Source organism: Zeus faber (genome assembly GCF_960531495.2).
Source record: "Zeus faber genome assembly, chromosome: 6".
Lineage (NCBI taxonomy): Eukaryota > Metazoa > Chordata > Actinopteri > Zeiformes > Zeidae > Zeus > Zeus faber.
Genome location: NC_137201.1, coordinates 1,739,469 through 1,760,308, shown reverse-complemented (window position 1 = coordinate 1,760,308; position 20,840 = coordinate 1,739,469). Strand labels below are relative to the sequence as shown.

The window sequence follows — 20,840 nt, the reverse complement described above, 5'->3', positions numbered from 1 at the left end:
TCTTTAAATCTCTTCATACTAACTATGTTGAGCAAAAAAAGAAAGTGGTTGGACAAATACGTACAATATGGATTCACGTGTATAAAGGAACGTGATGGGAGTCAGCGTCCTCAATGCATGATTTGCAATGCCGAGTTGAGCAATTCTAGTCCAGCACCGGCAAAACTAAAGGAACACTTCCTAAAGCTGCATGGAGATGGGAAATACAAGAACACAACACTCGCTGAATTCAAGGTGAAGAGAGCCAGATTAGATGAAAAGGCTACTCTGCCTGTTCTCGGTTTTGTACCCATCGACAAACCAATCCTCACAGCATTGTACGAAGTTTCGTACCTGATCGCGAAGCAGGGCAAACCACACACCATTGGTGAAACACTCGTAAAACCAGCTGCCTTGAAGATGGCGAATATCATACTGCTGCTGAAGATGTTATCCCAAATTCATCTTTCAAATGACACTATCAGCAGCAGAATAGACGACATGAGCGATGACATCTTGGCTAAAAGGAAGATTAAAGGAAGATTTTTTATTTTGTAATGTGAAGAACCTCGTGGATGACTTCTTCAGAAACAACGATCTTTCGTGGAATATGGTTTCTGCAGTTTGTTCGGACGGAGCTCCAGCCATGCTGGGACAACACTCTGGTTTTGGAGCGCTGGTGAAATCCAATGCACCACATGTCACTGTTATGCACTGTGTTCTGCACAGGCATGCGTTGGCAACAAAAACCTTGCCTCCAAAACTGGCAGAAGTGTTAAAAATTGTAGTTGAATGTGCGAACTATGTGCAAAATGGTGCTATGAAGCACCACATCTTCAAAGAGCTGTGTAAGGAAATGGGCTCTGAATTCGAGGTACTTCTTTACCATTCTAACTTTCAGTGGTTATCCCGGGGAAAGGTGCTGAATCATGTTTTTGCCATGGGTGTGGAATTAGCCCTGTTTTTGTGAGAGTACCAACATTGTCACGGAGATTACGTCGAAAATTCTGAGTTCATTCTCATTTTGGCGTACATGGCCGATATTTTCGATGCTCTCAATCATCTCAATCGACAGATGCAGGGCGGTGGAGTCAACATCATCGAAGCGGAAGAAAACCTGAAGGCGTTTAAAAAAAGAGCTACCTTCATGGAAACGAGGAACAGAGAATGCTAACTTCGCAAACTTTCCCCTGCTGGACGACTGTGTATGTAAGATCGAAGAAGTGTCTGGAATTGGAGACATTTCTTTACCTGGGGAGCTGCAGCAAGCAATTGCCATGCACTTAGATGAGCTTACAAAGTCTCTCGACGGATACTTCCCCACCAGAGTCATATCCAGCATGGGTGAGGCAGCCGTTCACGTTTAGTGTTGCGACCACAGATGTCAATGATGAATACCTCGACTAAATCATTGAACTTCAACAGAGCCAGGTTCAACAGCAACGCTCAACTTTTTGGTGTCACCAAATCGTACCATACCCTCTTATTGCTAAGAAAGCCCTTGAGATACTCACACCATTTGTTACAACGTATCTTTGCGAGCAATCCTTTGAGGATGGTAGACATGAAAACTAAGAAAAGGAACAGACTTTGTTGCGAAAATGATATGAGAGTGGCACTTACCAAGGTGAAGCCGCTTATTTCTGAACTTGTATCCGAATGGCAACAACAAAAGTCACATTGATTTGCAGTAAATATTCATTGAGTTATGTTTTTGTGTGAAATTCATGTTTAGTTAGTTTTGTTCTTTGAACACAGTGATTTTGTGTGCAACTGATGCATGGTTCATTTTGTTCACTAATAAAATATATACTTATGTTTTGAAGAAATCATATTTAATTTTAAACATGGTAAGATAGTTCTCCAACGAGGGGGATTGGTGGCGGTTCTGTCACAAAAAGCTGTTATTGCAGTAGTGCTTCAAGTTCAAGAGATTATTTGTCAGATACATACAGTCCTACATATATGCAGTGAAATTGATGATTAAAGAATGAATAAACAGTGGCATTTCAGGTTGAGAAGTTGAGGACTAACTCTGTCCTAGATGCAATGACACACAAGTACTCTGTGTTGTATGCCGAGCATGCTGACACACAAGTAAAAAAATAAATTAAATAAAAAGAAAAAAAGAAATCGTGGCTTTCGAGAATCGTGACACCCCTAAACGATATACAGGTACTCCTCACTAAACTCCTCCGTTCCTCCTCCAATTTGCTTAACGACCAGGTCGGTTGGTTGATAGGCGAGGACCCGTGTTATTTCACGGTAAGGGAGCGTGGCGATTGCGAACGCTAGTGTAGTGAATACTGACAGACTGTGGGAACGAGACAGACTGAAAACGGTGATGTGCGATGAGATGCTTGACGCTGAGACGCTGCGGTATTGTGCGCAGCGCACAAAACAGACTGGTCGGAGGGCTGATCTTAAGTCCGAATCGTCGTTAAACAGGTGGGTTTTTAAGTGAGGAGTACCTGTAATGACTAAGCACAAGACAGAATGTGAATATACGCATCTATCCTAAATTCAAATAAAATAAGATCAAGCTGGCTAAATGAGGTACAAAGACTTCCAGCAGCCTCTCCAGCAAGATTGAGAGCACACCTTTAACGACTTTTCTGCACACACACACATAACAACTGCTGTCTTTGAGGAGCACAAATTTAAGAAGGACGACAGTTTTATTCCAGTACTCGCAAGAATGTATCTTTCCGTGAGATTCTCACGAGAAGCAAAATATCTTGCAATATTCTGATACCAAAACAAACATGGATGGATGCAGCCCGCTAGTGTGGTTTATGCAGCAAACTTACAGCGATGACGTTATACACTTATCAGACACTCATTTGCCACTATTCCATAAGTCGCTCGTCGATTTCAGAAGTCCACACAGCCATTTGCCACTTTCTTTGGCCTCGCCATCGTAAAGGTGCACAATTTCATTGGCTGTTGAAAATTGCGTGGTGATTTGAGGCTTTGAGGCACACACACGAAAGGATTTTGGAAAGACTAGCCCCGAAAAATCAAACATGTTTGATTGAATCGTGACCTGGCAAATTGGGATCACATAGAGACAGATTTGAGTATTTCACTCACACACACTCATCGATGACAGCTACGAGTCTACAGCACGACTACCCCGATCTTAGATGGGAAGCTTATGACCTTATGGGAACCTTATTATGCAATAGCATCATGTTAGGAGTCGGCTATAACCCAGGCAAAATAATCGGCATAGAATTTAGAAGTAAAAAGAGAAAAGATTGGCTAGAAAGATGAAAAGAAAACAAAAAACAAGAGGAGGTTAGCATTTCACCAGCTCTCTGTTTGGAGTTCTTGGACTTGGTTCCATCCATGAGGAAAGGGAAGACCTTGGACGCGGGGTAGGCTTTGCATAGCACGGTCAATATGGAGCGCACGTCTTTACGCACCACGTCCTTCGACTCCCCAACCTGGGGGGAGTGGGGGGCAGCAGGGGAGAGGGGATGAAAACAAAGAACATAAGTACAATTTACCGGATTACGATGGGGAAAATGAAGGAGAAAAAAAGGAGATTCATTCCACTGAAGGAAATTAGTCAGAATCCATTTGTTTACCAATTTGCTTAAATGTGAAACAGTGACCATTTTCCAAAAATAAAATGTAACACAGGCACTCAATCAATACATCGCTTGCGCTGGGATCAGGGTGTGGCGTCATAAGATCACATCACAAGAGCAGGGCAGCAGCCCTTTCAGGTATCTGCATCCACTAGTTTCATCATGCCATTGCGCGATCATGGGGCGAGGAACTGACCTTGAGAATAAGGTAGGGCACAAAGGAGTTTGCCTCGTACTCGCTGAGGTGGTATTTCTCCCTGCAAAGCATGGCAAATAGCAGCTTGAGGTACTCCAGGACCTTCATCAGGACTGTGGTGTTGGTATCGAAGAACCTCAAAGTGAACCACTTGAGAATCAGGTCCAAGCAGCCGATGGTCGCCTCGGCCTCACACTCCAACCTCTGGTGGGGAAAAGTGGCGCAGTTTCAGAAACACCCTCACAACACCGACACCCACACCGACACCCCCACCGACACCCCCACACCCACACACACACTAGGGCCTGGTGATATCAATACGAATCAAGACAAGAAAGCTAAATGTATGAGTCCTGTTTTAATCCTGCCCTGACTTTTCCTAAATGTGACCCACCACAGCAAAAGCCGGCATCTCGCGCATTTCTAAAATCGTCAGGAGCAGCCAAATAAGTTGAAAAAACATTTCTTGAAGGAAAATTTGATTTTCCAGATTTGTCTTCCTTTGTGGTTTTTTTTTTTAATCTCTCGCATTTTCAAAACCGATTTTGATTCATAAATAGTAGAAAAATGTTAAACCATGGAGTTAAATATTCCTGTTAGATTACATGGGGAAATGCAGTTCACTTACTAAGACGCAGAACAGCGCAGGACAACGCCGATCGATGGTTTCCTTTAAAGCGACCGTCCAGGTGAAGATCATTAATCCATATTCCATGTGATAATGAAGTCACAATGTGAAACCGTGTTGAGAGTATTCCACCTTTAAATCGTACTCCTTTTTTTACACACACTTTTTTGTTGTGAAACACCGAAGAAGAACCCTTGGCGTCACACACCTAGGTCACTTCCGTATACAGACAGTTAAAGCGCAGCACAGGGGTGTTTCGGTCTCACTTGTCTGTGAAAACCTTCTTCTCTGTATCGTTATGGATTACATAACGTTGTTACAATGGAAGAAGTTAATGACGTGATGAAGTCCGTTGAGGTTGGTGACAAATTTTCTGATTTTCTGAAACTCATAATATTGATAGACTCTACATTTTGTTGTGTTGTCCATACTTTTAAACTCGAAAATTATTCCACTTTTTTAAAACATGTATATTCTTACTGTTAAATAAAAGATTTGATTGAATGATTTTCCGAAAGTCGCCAAATGACCCTAAAGTACGCGGTGGGTCACAAATATTCATTCTGCTAAGGATTACATTGTTAGAATTTGAATAGTGCACTTAGACGCAGACACCTATATTTTCTAATGTTTTAGAATGAAAACACTGGCCTCTACCTGGTTCTTAGGCAATGGTACACAAGAGCCAGTCTCTCCTCCAACACTGCCTATATCCATAATGGCCCATTAGCACAGACATTGGCAAGATAGAGAAAGTGATCACACACGCACGCACGCACGCACGCACGCACGCACGCACGCACGCACACACGCACACACGCACACACGCACACACGCACACACGCACACACACACACACACACACACACACACACACACACACACACACACACACACACACACACACACACAGGTCCCTGCACCTCGATCATGACTCCTATAGCCTTGACGTGTCTCTGGAAGTCAACGTGGAAAAGCTCGTCCAGAAGCCACTTGGCAAAACAGCTGGACATCTGGGCTTTCAGCTGTTCCACATATTCATCACGGGGAGTCATGAAATTCCACTTCAAGATCTAGACCAAAAAAATATAAATATGTAAACAGAAATGCAACCAAGCATAAGTAAACCAGGATTATTTTTTTGCATTATTTAAAATTTAATTGTGAATGAAGATCAGCTGTCTTGTGACAGCTTCACTATTGGAGTACATGTGTATCGAGAGAGTCCAAGGCTCCGACAAAGTTTGGGAAATCTCAGAAAATATATCTACCCCCCAAAAAAATGTATCTGTGCTGACAATTTAATGTCACAATTTGCTGCCTTTTGCATTGTTTTACTAGTAGTTGAGATTTTATGAAAACCTTGGAGTACAGCAACATCAGCAATGCTCCAAGAGGCTTTGGATGTTACTAGGGCTGCCCCCGACTAAAGATTTTCAGTCAGTTCAAGACATTAGTTTACTAGTTGTCACACATTTATATTATTAATTTAAAGTCCCTGTAAAACAAAAATAAAAATGTCCTCTGAGTTTGTCACACCACAGAAAAATGTGTTATCAACCACCCAGCCAAATTTGAATGATTAAAAAAATTGCCAAGTTTGACGCCCCCAGACGAGGGGAAGTGGTTAAGCCACGGTCTGCAGGTGAAGGTGCTGGCTTCATTCTGTTGCGGTGCAGCTGTACCGGGTCTGTCTGATCATCCTCTTTAGCGCTGATTGGTCAGAGCTGGCTGGGAGCGTTTTCTTATGTGTTGTTTATCTTGCAGTGGGGATGGCGTGATGCAGGACGCCGACAGCCTGCTGATCAGACCGTGACCGAGCAGAAACCCGGATTATTCCTTTTATTTTATGGTCTTATTTTGACTAGCGAGCCTTTTTGTTTATTACCATCAATTAACTCTCGCCATGTCGGCGCCCCACTGGCAGAAAGACTGTCTTCCTCCCTAAACCTGTACCTGTGGGTAGAGACTCCCACATCAAGTATATAAAATTAGGTTTCAAAATTGTGGGGGAAAAAAAAAAAAAAAAAGGCAGTGCTCCAAGACGCTGTGCTGAAGATGCTAAAACCGCCCACAATCGCATTAAACTTTTGTATTGGAGTAAGTAAATTCCATGTTCAAATGTTCTGTTAAACCCAGTCCAGTGTCTCCAGTCGTGGACCTCAAAGCGCACTGTCTGGCTGCGGGACACCCTGTCTCCGGTGCCCCCTGCTCCTCAGCAGGCCAGGTTGGGGCTCCACAGCCTGTTAGCATGCAGCTAATGCTAACGTTACCAAATCCGGTGCGGCAATGGGACGGTACTTTTTTGTTACAGGCGTCCGTGGCATGAGTTCACAGTCTCCCTGAAGACAACTTTTAATCCAGGTGTTTATTCTCAAAACAGCATTTGATCCCAATCTCTGGGCTGTTAGCTTAGTTTATTTCACCATCCGACCTAGTATTTATATAATGTAAGGGGAAGGGCCATGCCAAGTATGACCACTCTACGTCATAGAGTAAAGATTTAAGCCCGCCCAAAAAATGCAGACCACAAAAATTGTGAGAAACCGATTAAAGGTCTGAAGATCGGTCACAGCCTTTTCACATGTTTTCAGCAATTACTGTCTTACATTTAGAATAGAATCAGCTTTACTCGCCAAGTATGTACACATACATACAAGGAATTTGCAAGGTTTTTTTCTTTCTCTTAAAAGAAATCACTGAATTCACTTGACAGGGTTTTTAATTATTTAAATATATATTTTTGGGGCATAACTAACATTGTTAACACTGTGCTACATTACGGATAAATACAAAATCTAAAAACCAGCCTTTAAAATACAAATTAAATTCACAAGCGCTGCATGCACAAAGTGAGCTGCCTGTTAATTAGACCGGCAAAATCACTCATCAAAAGTTGAAATGAATCTGAATGTGTCAAACAGCAAGGGGACTGAAAATTTTGTTACTTTATCAGTAACACCAACACAATTACTAATAACCAACCTTTAAAATAAAAATGTAATTTACAAGCTCTGCACGGCACACACGCATGAAGCGAGCTGCCTGTTAATTACCGCCAAACTGTCAAAAGCTGTAATTATTCTTCTGAATGTGTCAGAATAACCAGCAGAAGACTGAACATTTATTTTTGTTCAAATTAGTTTCAAATTAAAAGCCCTCTAGTGTTTCATACATGGGTCCAGCCATGTAGGTTTTCGGGTTACTTTTGACAAGGTGCAGCTCCCGAATGGAGTTTTCTTTTCCTGCAACCAACCGACCAATGAAAAACTTGGTTAACTAACGATGATTTCACACATGCACTGCAACCCTGAAATTATCCGGACATTACCTGAAGGAGCTGAATGTGTGAACACCAATGTCGGTATCATTTGGACAGGACATTACCCGGACTTCACCCATCCAGCACCCTAGTACAAAGTCTGCGTAATGACAGATTGAGCATGTGTGAACAGAGCAGGTAATTGTCCGGAGCATACACAGCGAGCGAGTGCATGTCACGCATTGATGACACCTCTATCATGCACCAGTTACTTAACTTTGTGCAGATCTTTGTGCACAGAGCGTAGCTGCTACGTACTCTTTCTGCTTTCCTTTATATTCCTTTCCACTCTTTCGTTCATATTATGTCTAAATAGATGGAGTATCAACGCCACAAAAGACAAGTTGGTAGCCTCGTCCACCATCTTGGGTGTGCTGTAAAACTCACGTAGACTAACGTTTAGTTGACTATTTGGGGGTAGCCCTAGATGTTACCTGAACTGAAGCCATTGTTTTCTCAACCCGGATGAAGATTGAGACCGATTAGTTTAGACATAACGGTGACTGTAAACAAAGGAGGTCTAACACAAAATCCCTCCCATGTTTCAATTTCACTCTCCTGTACCTTCAGTTGCTTCTCCTCTTTGATCCGCTGTTCCTTGGCACTGGGGATGAGGATAAAGATGGGCCCAGACCTATCCTCATCATCCTTAGGGCCTTTGGCAGGGGGTTTCTTACTTGCTGTACCCTGGGAAGGGGAGGCAGCCATAGGACAATGATTAGCAATTAGTAAGCGTGACTGGTCTATTGGAGTACGTATACTGTATACTGTGCAGAGTGTTTTAGTACATGAATGTGCAGTAATGGTGTGTCCACAGGAGTCTATAGCATGTTTGCAGCAATGAACATGGATCTGTTAGGACTACAGACAGAGCTGAAGAGAGCTGAAGTTTAAGTTCATGACAAGAAGCACTTTACTAAGCATGCAACATGCCGCTGGAAAATATATTCATGCAATGTGCTGGCTTGGACACCTCATCGCCATATTGCTTTCTCCAATGTTAAAAAAACACAATATTGACTGTGAAGTTAGTTATGATAGGAGAACGAGTATTGTAATGGAGTAGCCCTCCCCCATTCGGTGTACCAGCCCACTGTGGCATAATTTGTGATCATATAAAGACATGATAAGACACAGCAGGGGCAGGATGAGACCAGGCTCGGGTTGAGGATGGGCAGGGCATGGTTTGGGCCAACAAGCTTCTGCGTTCCGGTGGTTTAAGAAAGATAGCTGGCAGTGGGATTTAAAGTGGTTCTTAAGACCTATGTAGACATTGTAGCCAACAAAAATAGGTTCCTATTTGTGTTATAAGTGTGTTGATTAAGTGATGTAAAATCAGCACCCAACAACGTACAGGTATGGGCTCAATTAGCCTAAAGTTAATTAAAAAATAAAAACGAATACCCCAGCATCAGACACAGGTTGGGACAAACACAGGTTGGGACAAACACTTGTCAAGGGTTTTAACTAATCTAGCAATGGCAACAATGTAATGTAAGCGTGTTGTTTATATGTATTTTTCTCTGTCAAACGCTAAATGGATCCCTGGAACACTTGTTAGCCAAATACAGCTTGGCGCCCCTACTCATCTACCTGTTGACTGCCAGCAGCAGTCTTCCCTTTGGGGGGGGGCTTTTTATTAGCGTTTGTGTCTTTGTCCTTCTCTGTGGTGGGAATAGGGGCCACAGGCTCCTCGGGAGGGGAGGGGGGCTGGGCGGATAGAAACAACCACATTACAGGTGAACGTCAAGGTGAAACAACGGGATTGAGGTGCAAGGAATGGCTGAATGAGCTCATAAACAGAACATAAACATACATCATTGAAAAAGCAAGGACAACGCTGGTACAGGCACATTTGTCGTGCAAATATACTATGTACATATAAGGAGTGTAACTACACAAAACTGCTTGGCAGAAAGTTGTTGGTTCTATAAGCCCCTCGTTAATGGTAGTTGAGAGTTATTTCGATGCCAACTGAGGCCAACTTAGATTCAGATATCAAAAGTTTCACCTCTAAGGGCCGGAATGTGTCCACCCGTTATTATGGCAAGCCGTTTTAACATTTAATCAATAGGACTAACTAGTCACTTTTTAAAAGTTACTACTACTTATCGTAACATCATAATAGTTACTAGTATCCAATAAATAAGTACTAGTACCTAATACATTTTTACTAGTAAAACTAAAACAGTTACTAGCAACTGTTGGAATAGCAACTAGTAATTAAAATATAATTACAAGTAATTTTTTAAAAGTGTTCAAACAGCTCGCCATAATAACGGGTCGACACATTCTGGCACTCAAGGTGAAACTCTTTCCATAATTATCGGTTCACATAAGACAATTGCGCAGTAGATTTGGAGACAACAAATGACGACACAAAAACTCAAAAACATTGTTTTGTTTTTCGCGTCTCGTTCTCAAGTCGCCTTATTCCTTCAAAGACAAGTAGTTGTAATAGTAGCTCTATTTCGCTGTGGGAACACTGGGACTTCAAGTTCAGTGTATCGTTACACCCCTAATATGCATACACATACTTACAAATAAAAAAACTTAAATAAAAATGCTATGTATAGCATTTTACATACATTACATACACACAATAACCCCACCCCCCCTTGTTTTTTTTTTTCCATGTAGAGCAAAGGAAAAACAACTCTGTACTATAAAGTAAGTAAAAGTACCTTCTTGACAGCCACTCCTCCTTTGACCTTCTTGGGTTCAGGTTTGGTGTCTGGGGCGTTGTATTCTTCACCAGCTGGTTGAGGCCTGGACCCTGGAGAAGACAGCTGAAGTCATCTCTATTTCTACATACCCCCCTTTTGTAATCTTGGCGTTTTCAAGGCCCTCGAACTATACTGCCTCGGTTTCATGATTTTAAAACCTAATTTTATTCACTTGCTGATTTTTTAATCATTCAAATTTGGCTTGGTGATTAATAACACATTTTTCTGTGATGTGATAAACTCAGAACACAACCTTATTTTCACTTTACAGGTACTTTAAGTCAGTCAGGTCATCTTTTGCTCAGTTCCACACTGACCTGGAGTAGCCTTGGTCCCCATGACCTTCGCTGATCCGGCCAGGGCAGCAGCGGGCTTGGCTGGCATCGCTGTCCTGGCCTTGTCCAACATGACAACCACCTGGTCCTTTGAGGCAGGCTGGAGGGAAACAAGTACATTGGGCACAGCAGAGAGGAAAGCGAAGCAATATGGTTATAGTATTTAAAGTCCAGGTAAAGTGAATTCAGTGATTTCTTTCTAAACACATTATACATGTTAAAAAACCATTGCTGAAAACATGTGAAAAGACTGAACAACGTAATCAGTGCGTAGTCAGAAGCACAGGGCATTTTTGTTTAATTCAATAAGGAATTAAATACATCCAAAATAATAAAATACCAACCCCCCCGACTCGTTGTTCAGCTCTGTGGGTGTGTGCTTTGTGCTCACAGATCGAGAGTCTGTCCCTGCAGCGGCTCTCGGGGTGTATTTGTATTTTCAGCGCCTTCAGCGGACATGCCCCCAGTGTTTCAGAGCAGAGGGGACTGCCTATTTTTTCACGACTTTTAAACGTAATTTTAAATACTTAGCGATATTTTAATCATTCAAATTTGGTCGGGAAAATTATTACATTTTTCTGTAGAACACATTTATTTTTGCTTTACAGGGACTTTAAGGACAAAGGTAAATCCATCCCTAATGCACGAGCACTCTTCACCTTGAGTTTCCCAGTGGCTTTGCTCATCTTGTCGAAACCCAAGTGCATCATGAACATAGGTAGGGCATCTTGCGCCTTCTTCCTGACATCTCCGTTCCTGTCCTCCAAGCAGACGTAGAGATTGGGGAGACACAGCATCAGGTCCCCTGGTACTGTCCTCAGTGTGGGCAGCTTTTCTGCCAGCCAGCCAAGCACCTAAGGGAGCAGAAAGGTTAATACGACAACTTCCATTCTCATGGCAGGGGCAGGGGTGTCTGTCTGTGTGTGTGTGTGTGTGTGTGTGTGTGTGTGTGTGTGTGTGTGTGTGTGTGTGTGTGTGTGTGTGTGTGTGTGTGTGTGTGTGTGTGTGTGTGTGTGTGTGTGTGTGTGTGTGTGTGTGTGTATACCTCCTGTCGTAGGAAGGGATTCTCCCTTTTCAGCTCTTCTGAGAGGTCATCTCCCTCTAGCCACTCCTTCATCCCTGTCTGTTCCACCCAAGACTGCAGTGCTGTCATGGCAGCAGCTCTCACATTAGCCTACAACACAGAGTTAATTTGTTTGTGTGCCGGGGGGGGGGCTTGCCGAAAGACGTATTGAGAACCCAAAAAATTAACAATCTTTCCATCAAATGTTTAAGTCTAAAACTACGGCAATGTCTACAAGGAATAACACATCATGGTGTCTTCTAGGCAATATTATAAAGAGGGAAATAAATACACACACATAATAATAAATAAGATAATAATAATAAAAAAGAAAAATCTAAAACACAAACTCAGTGTTAACAGGCTTTGCTATATTAGATAGCTTTAACAACAATGGAGGTACATTATTTCAGCCACACACACACACACACACACACACACACACACACACACACACACACACACACACACACACACACACACACACACACACACACACACACACACACACACACACACACACACACACACCTTACTATCCCCCAATACAGTTATGATGGGAATTCCAAGCGGTTTAACGTGTTGCTTGAGTCCAGGGCCCATAGCGGTGGCTAGTTGTTGCAAGATAGACAGGGTTTGCTGCACCTGAGATGGGACAAATTACAGACATACTGTACATTAGAGACAAACATCACATGTCATCACATATCTACCCATTTACTTTAGCCCCAATTGTAGACATCACAAAGTCCAGGGGGGCTTTCGCATACAACATCTTTAGTGAATTGTAGCCCTAAAGTTTTGATTTACACACCCCCTTACTTTAAAAGGGACACTGTATAACAGGCTAGTCAATTGGAGGCCCTCGGGCCAAATATGGCCCCTGCATTAATGCAGACCGTCCCTTTGAATAAATCTGAAGCTTAGCAAAAAAAACAAAACAGTAGTAGTTCAGAAATACTTGTAGAGCTTAAAGTACCAACAAAAAATAACCATGTGATTATGAGCTAATGGGGCTTGAGCATTGAGTTCCAGGTTGCGTTTTATGAAGTCCGTAAACTTTCACTTATTTCACCTAATCAGTCCACCAAAATCTGTTTTTGAACAAATTTATGATGAGAAATAAGCAATCCAGTTGCTGAATCTTCACTCATATTAGATCTTACAAGGCTTCATTTAAAAGTTTGTTCTGACTTTGGTTGCCATGCACCAAGGTTGTGGGGAACGCCGCACAGGGATTTTTTTATTTTTTTTTTTCATTCAATTAGTAAATGTTGGAAAATATAATAACGTAAAAATAAATAAATAAATACATATAACAACGATAAAACTACAATAAAAACACATTATTTTTATAGGTTTTGTTTGGGGGAAATGGATAGTCTACCTACTACATGCTTTTTTTAAAAGAACGAAACACACAGCAGAATTATTTTTTTAATACTTACATTTCCCTCGTCTGCAGGTTTTTCACAGACAGTTTGTATTGATTCCTCTTATAAAAGATTTGTACTGGTCTATAAGCCAACAAAGCAGTTCCCGGCAGTGCTTGAAATTTCTGCAGTCGTGGGTGGAGTTACTCAGATTGAGGGGCGGTTCTAATTCTACTGAGGCCCCTATGTGACGTAAGAAGGGGTCGCAAATCTGAATGGCTTGTTGAATCATGTGTTTTATGACTGAGGCAGAAAAACTGGGAGGAAAAAAAAACGAAAAAATAAAAACTGACTTGGTTCTTATTTCACAGTTTGTGTGTTAGTAGGCCCATTAAAGACCGAAATGTATGTGCACAAACACTGAAAAAGTGATTTTCATAATAGGTCCCCTAAGAAAGGGATTCTCCATTTGTTGGGGTTAGATTGGCTTTATGTCCATCTCACCCAGATTCAGACTAGAAGGTCGATACCAGTGTCATACCCATGTGTCCAGGGCTGAGATAGCGACAAGCTGCATGCCATATGTGTTAGCTCAATGCATGGCTGCAGAGGGAATGACCTAGCCTAGCCGTATCACTTTAAGCATTTTTTTTTGGTAAATTCATAATTTGGTGGTTAAGCATTTTAACTTTTTCAAGTGTTTTTTTTTCCAGTTTTCAAGCCTCTGAGTTGGCAACGAGTTAGAAATCTGGCCCCCAACAGAATGAAGTTGAATAGCCCTGCTGTACAAAATTTCATGAAACCTTGCATGTTTTCTAATACCAATGAACAGTGGTATATAACCCATTTGAGTATTGCTTACGTTTTTATCCCATTATTGGTAAGAGGAAAATAATTACAAATAAACAAATAATATCCAGTTGTCTGTAATTTCATAAGCCTTTTCCATACAATTTGTTGATTGGTCATTTGAATACAGATTACTTCAAGAAAAAAAAAACCAGAAAAGTAAAAAGAAGGAACAATGAAAAAGAAGGAAGTAAAATTCGGTGCCTCTAACTGACCAGGATCTTGTTGGAGTCGTTGAGACGTGCTTTTAGCGCATGGGGCAACTCCCCTATGTTGGCCGTGATGAACTTTGCCTCAGAGATGACAATTGCCGCCTCGTCCAAGCCCTCCTTCCGGATCTTCCAGTTCTTATCCCCAATTTTAGACACCATGTCCGACGAGATCTTGTCGCTTTACACAGACAAGGCAATCAGAAGACAGGAGAGTGTGAGCAAACAAACCAGTGAAGAGAGTGGAAGAAGCAAAATATGACATTTGCGAAGGGGTATATTGAGTTACCTGATGTCTGTTCGAGGCAAAAGATCCATAATGTCCTGTCCTACCCCCGCCTCCTCGTCCTGTTCCTCCCCTTCATCACCATCCTCCTCCGCCCCTGCCTTCCTGGCCCCACGAGTCGGGGCAGGTGGGGACTGACCATGCATCTGCGGGGGTGACAGAGACAAATATTGGTGGCTCGACTCCACTAAAACAGGACTTTTAAATACTTTTAAAATTGTAAATACTTTGTCAACAGATTGGAAAGATACATGTCAACGGGAAATCTGGACAATTTAATATTGAGATGACCATCAATTGATTGATCTCCTTCTGACTACTTCAGAAATCCAATATGGGTTAAAAGTAGTGAGGCCACGAAATAATAAAATCAAGTCAAAACAACGACAAGGCAATTTAAAACAAATGCAATTTAGAAAAATGCTATTCAGACTTTCTTTTTTTTTGTCATTTACACAAAGCACAATTTTGTTGTTTTGTTTGACATTTAAATAATACAATTACAGACACACACTGAATGAAACAAATTTCACTGGGAAAATGTAGAATTTTATTTTTTAAATTAAAAGCCCTACAGTGTTTTTAAATGCATTTATTCACCAGTACATTTTTGACCAAAAAAAACAAACCCTTCCCCTCACCATTAAATACAACTTATTGACACTCATTCTGTCTCTTAAAGGACTGTAGCTTTATTATGTGCCACGCACATCATAGAATGAGTGAGAAATCCATAGTTTAAAAAAATGAATACAAATAAAAATAACGATTCCTTTATACTTTCAGCAAAACAACAAAAACAAAATAAACTTGTAAACATCTTCACATAACAACCCCAGAAAAGACACCAGTACCTTCTCAAACTCTGCATCGATTTGCGACAGCAGGGCGGGTTTCTCATCCTCGAAGAACATACGCAGTGGGGCGCCCATGTAGAGGTGCATGACCCCAAGCAGAGTGATGGCCGCTGTCCTGATGGCGGGGTTGGTAGCTCCCAGGGCCGTCTTCACATTGTTGATGAAAGCTTTTACGTTAATTCTGGATGGAGAGAGAGAGAGAAAGACAATTAGTAGTGTGTATTGTCAAAACAAGATTCAGGCTACATTGATAAGTGTGTCAATTTGGAACTAAAACAAACTAACTTATTAACCATAAACTTGTCCATTACTTTACTCAATAGTACAGAGTATTAGCTTGGAGTCATAAAGCATAATAAAAAAGTTACTTATTTCACTGAAAGAAAAACCAGAAACTTTAATTTTCTTGTAAAACTCGAGCAGAGTTCATCAAAAAAAATATTTTCTGGGACGATTGTCATAAATTCTCAAAATCTATGCATAGTCACATTCTCACTCACTTACAATCAATAACCTTTAACGTGTCAACACCAGTATCTAATTACCCAGTAAATCCAAACTCCTTTATAGCGTTGGCCAGCCAGTTAAGGGACTCGGCCTGGTTCTTGGGGTTCTTCTGGGAAAAGGCCATCGACACCACCTGAGACAGCAAAGGAAGTGTTAACCATTGGAAGTGGTTAATGTCTGGATTTCACAGTAAATGCATGGAGGCATGGGTCTTCAACCTTTTTCAGCCCAAGGACCCCTTGGTGGATAAAGAAACAGAGCAGGGACCCCTAGATGTTTTTTTTTTTTTTTATTTTGTGTCACATTTAAGCCTGGCCTATAATAACATTGGCGACCCACCCATACTTATGGTCACATTTTGAAATTTGACTGTGGCGGCAAGCACCGGCTGCGGACGACAGCACAGTTCCCTTTTCCCCGTGGCCACCAAGCTGCCTCGAATTGGTGCTGATTGGTCAGACTTTAGGCAGGGAGATTTCTTACATGTTTGTTTGTCTTACAGAGGAGATCGGCGTACAGGCTCGTGAGCAGCCCAGCAGCGGAATGCCATTCCTCCTGCGCCCGAGAGGACCATTATTATCCACAATTATTATAAGACTCCTCAGTGATATATATAATTGTAGCCTGTGTGCCACATATTGAAATGAACAATAAAACTCTCGCCATGTCGGCGCACCACGGTCAGAAAGACTCTGCCTGCCTCCCTCCCTAAACCCTTACTTGTGGGGGTCTCTTCCCACAGGGAACTGTGCTGTCGTCCGCAGCCCGTGCCTGACCACGCCCCTTTGTCTGCCACATTGACATTTTTGTTTTTTCAACTGATATGAAAGTGGAGAATCAGAGCCTTAAAACAAGGTATGACTTGTGGGAATCAAAATATTTTGGAAGCTATGGCTTATTAAAGATTACGGTGCTGAAAACAGAAGTTCTAAGAAATCAGGGTTTAAAGTTTTAGAAGCATTTCCAGTCTTTCAGAACAAAAGTCCAGAAGAGTCTACACATTCATAAACACATTTAATGCAATATCAATGATAATGTTGAATGTGTTTTACTGAAATAACATTTGAAACCTTCATTTATAAAAAAATATATATATATTTTTTAATAATTCAAGTTAATCCTTTAATTTTAAAGTAATTCTTTTTCATTTCATTCATAAATTCATGCTCACTATACTAGCATGAACCCTCTATTCTTCCATAACTTCTTCTATTATTCTTTAATTTGAGTTCAACAAGAGTGGTGAGTAACTCGACTATGTATGAATGCTCGTAGCCTCAACCTTTTAATATTTACATAATATTTAGAAATCAAACTCAATTTTAAAAATAAGTTGAGACATAGAAAACAACTTGAGGAACATAAATCTGCTAGAATCAAATTTTGGATGTGGTGCGTCACATATTTATAATGTCTTACTAACCTAATTATATACTCAGTTATAATGCTTAGGGTTCCTGTGGGCTTTTGTTTTTGGATTATTTACGTTTAGTATAAGTTTAGCTCTGTTAGCAGACCAGTCACAGAGTGTGACTAGTCTGTTCTGCTAACAGAACTGCTTGAGTTACAGTTACAAATGTAAATACCGGTTGATAAAACGTTTGTTTATTGGTTCTGGCATTGGTTCTGGCTAAGATTTAATTAAACTTTGATTGATCTAGGAACAGTTTCTGTGTACATTTGTTTGTGTTTTCAGCCTCCCTGATGACCTTTGTGCTCTGAAAATTTTAAAAACCTGTTCAGCGGTCCAGGGCAGCGAACAGGCCTCGCCAATAGCAGTCAGACCCTCTTTGGCGTTTCCCCCGCACTTAATATCTCCAACCTTGTCCACCAGGCAGTCCAAAACCACGGAGGCAGAGGTCCTCGAAAACTGTCCCCTCTGGGCTACGAGAGTCACAACGCGGAGCTTCAGCTGCATCACCTGCATGTCGCAAGGTAAAACAAAGTCATTAATAATAAAACTGACTGGGCATTTGAAAAATGTGAACCCAAAATATTGTCAAACAGTCTTTATGTCATACAGAAAAAAAGAAAAATTGTCGCAACCTGTACATTTTATCATCTTTTTGACTGTATTGCCCTTCGCTATAAGGTCTTTTGGCTACATCCACGGGAACGCAATACTGTAACCAACGTTATGCTTTGGATGTACTGTTGCAATTGCAAAAAGTAGTTGTAAATAAAATGTGATTATTGTTACTAAACAAAATGGTTAAAAAAAATAACGAAAAAAAAAAGAAAAACAAGACATATTTAAATACATTAAGTGTTCAGCAAGGTTGTTCTAAGAACAGTTATAAATAATGGCAAAAATAGAAAATCTATCATTAAAAACAAAAGTGAGAGATAGTCAGTGGCGTTCTATGAACAGCAGTGCCTGTTGGTGAAGTGATCACCACAGCAATGGATACCTGGAAGTTGGTCTCTTTCCACCCAGGCTTCTTGGCCAGCATCCTCACCAGAGCCTGGCACGGCATTTCTGCCTTGTCCATGGTCTCAACAGCCTGACAAGCAAGGAAAATAATAGAAAATGTACGCAGAGCTTGTTATGTATTTATATATGACAAGCACCGGCTGCGGACGACGGTTCCCCACGGTTCCCTTTTCCCGCGGCCACCAAGCTGCCTCGAATTGGCCCTATCAGCGCCCACACGGTGCTGATTGGTCAAAATCAAGCAACCCTTACCAACCCTTTTATAATAGATCCTCAGAGCAATATATATATATATATATATATATATATATATATATATATATATATATAAAATAGTGGCCTGCGTGCCAGACCCTGTAACGGACAATAAAACTCAAGCCATGTTGGCACACCACGGCCAAAAAGACTCCCTCCCTGAACCCTTAACTGTGGGAAGAAAACCCCACAAGTGGCAAAGAAGACAGGATCCGGGAGGGGCAGGGTGCCGAATAAAAGGCGCCCCGGAGTCGATCCGCGGGCTTCGGAACAGCCTCGCTGAAATGGAGAAAGAGTGGGAGTACCTCCGCTGCCAGCTGGGGCGCATCCTCGCCAGAGTGAGCTCCTTGGAGCACACTGTGTCCGGCTGCCGGTGCGCCGCCGCCGACCGGGAGCTCTCTCCCCTTCCCGTGCTGTCCCCTCTCTGTCCTCCCTCAGCTCCCGTCGCGGTGCTGCCGCGGGAAATCAGGGAGCTGCACAAATGTCTGGGCAAGGGTGCAGACACTGTGGGCAGCCCGGCCATGACCGCCACAACTGTCCTAGTATGGAACTCTGCCAGGTGGTCCGGGTCGCCGGCCCGCCCGATCCCTCCCCCGGTCGGAAAGGAGCCTACCAAGTATCGGTAATGGCTACCAGGGGGTAAACATCAGGCTTTGCTGGACTCGGGCTGTTCGCAGACGAAGGTCCAGCAACACCTGGTTCAAGCCAGGGCTTTGATTGAGGCGTGGGGATATTCACATGTATCCGATGATCCGGCTCGAAATTCGTCAAGGGAAAAAGGGAAAAAAGCATAGGGTACAGGCTGCGGTTAGTTCCCGCCTGTCGCACTCCCTGATTTTGGCCACGGATTGACCAGGGTTTGATGACACCCTGCCTTTGAGGGGGTAGTTAAAATCGATGGCGTATTAACGCGCCCGGACGGCGTGCTCACTCACCCATATTTTTCGGTGATAAGGGACATGTTATATCGAGTGAGCCGTGACACACAAACAGGAGAGGAGATAACCCAGTTGTTGGTACCGATAGGCCGCCGGGAAATGCTCTTCCAGGCGGCTCACCAAAATCCAATGGCCAGTTACCTCGGTCACGAAAAAACACGACAGCGGATAATGGCCCGCCTCCATTGGCCAGGCATTTGGGCAGATGTGCGTGAATGGTGCACCGCGTGTCCTCAGTGCCAGTTAGTTAACCCTCCGGCCATGCCAAGAGTGCCGTTGAGGCCCTTCTCCCTAGTTGAGGCCCCCTTCGAAAGACTCGGTATGGACCTCATCGGGCCGTTAGACCGCAGGGCCCCTGGGTATCGTTTTGTGTTAGTCCTAGTGGATTATGCAACTCGGTACCCAGAAGCAGTGCCGCTGTACAGTATTACGGCCAAAAGTGTGGAGCAGGCGCTGTTTCAGGTCATCTACCGAGTCGGGATTCCAAAGGAAAGCCTGACCTACCAGGGCACTACCTTTATGTCATCTACACTTCGGGACCTTTACGAGTTCCTGGGTGTCCGCTCAATCGGACCAGCGTTTACCATCCCCAGACGGTCTGGTGGAGCGGTTTAATAAAACGCTGAAAAACATGATTCAAAAGTTTGTTCACGACGATAGCCGTAATTGGGACAAGTGGTTGGACCCCCTGCTGTTTGCAGTGTGGGAGGTTCCCCAGGCCTCCACGGGATTTTCTCCCTTTGAACTCCTCTTTGGCAGGAGACCCCGGGGGGTGCTAGACCTCATTAAAGAAAACTGGGAGGAAGGTCCTTGCACCAGTAAGAATAAAATAAAGTATGTTATGGACCTGAGAGCAAAGTTACATGCGCTGATTCGGCCATTATCACCGGAGAATTTGCTCCGGCCTCAGGAACGTCAGCACCTCTTATAAGACCGGGGTCTCGACCCCGACAATTTGCACTGGGAGACAAGGTGTTAATGTTGCTCCCTACGTCCAGCTCTAAATTGCTTGCAAAATGGCAAGGGCCTTTTGTGGTCACACAACGGGTTAGCGAGGTCGATTATGAGGTCGAACGGTCTGACAGGCAGAGGGGGCGACACAGATTTATCACCTAAACCTCTTAAAAGAAGGAGGGGGGGGGGGCTTCCATTGCTCTGGTTACAGCTGTCATTGAGAGGGATGAGTTGGGGCCAGAGGTTCAAATAGCAGCCCATCGTACCACGGCCCGGTTAAGTGACCATCTCTCTACGTCCCAGAGGGCGACGTTTTCCCAACCATTATGTGAA

At 42.7% G+C, this 20,840-nt stretch overlaps 1 protein-coding gene across 1 annotated transcript in view; it reads right to left on the bottom strand.

Annotated features, from left to right (window-relative positions):
* ckap5 (cytoskeleton associated protein 5) overlaps positions 1 to 20,840 on the bottom strand; it is a 71,196-nt gene that overhangs the window by 25,681 nt on the left and 24,675 nt on the right. The window contains 16 exon segments of the mRNA XM_080002413.1: positions 3,293 to 3,428; positions 3,772 to 3,975; positions 5,323 to 5,472; positions 8,286 to 8,408; positions 9,315 to 9,431; positions 10,406 to 10,497; positions 10,765 to 10,882; positions 11,442 to 11,636; positions 11,828 to 11,956; positions 12,377 to 12,490; positions 14,283 to 14,457; positions 14,566 to 14,708; positions 15,417 to 15,600; positions 15,965 to 16,059; positions 17,662 to 17,847; positions 18,338 to 18,430. Of these exon segments, the coding sequence (XP_079858539.1) occupies positions 3,293 to 3,428; positions 3,772 to 3,975; positions 5,323 to 5,472; positions 8,286 to 8,408; positions 9,315 to 9,431; positions 10,406 to 10,497; positions 10,765 to 10,882; positions 11,442 to 11,636; positions 11,828 to 11,956; positions 12,377 to 12,490; positions 14,283 to 14,457; positions 14,566 to 14,708; positions 15,417 to 15,600; positions 15,965 to 16,059; positions 17,662 to 17,847; positions 18,338 to 18,430 (2,254 nt within the window).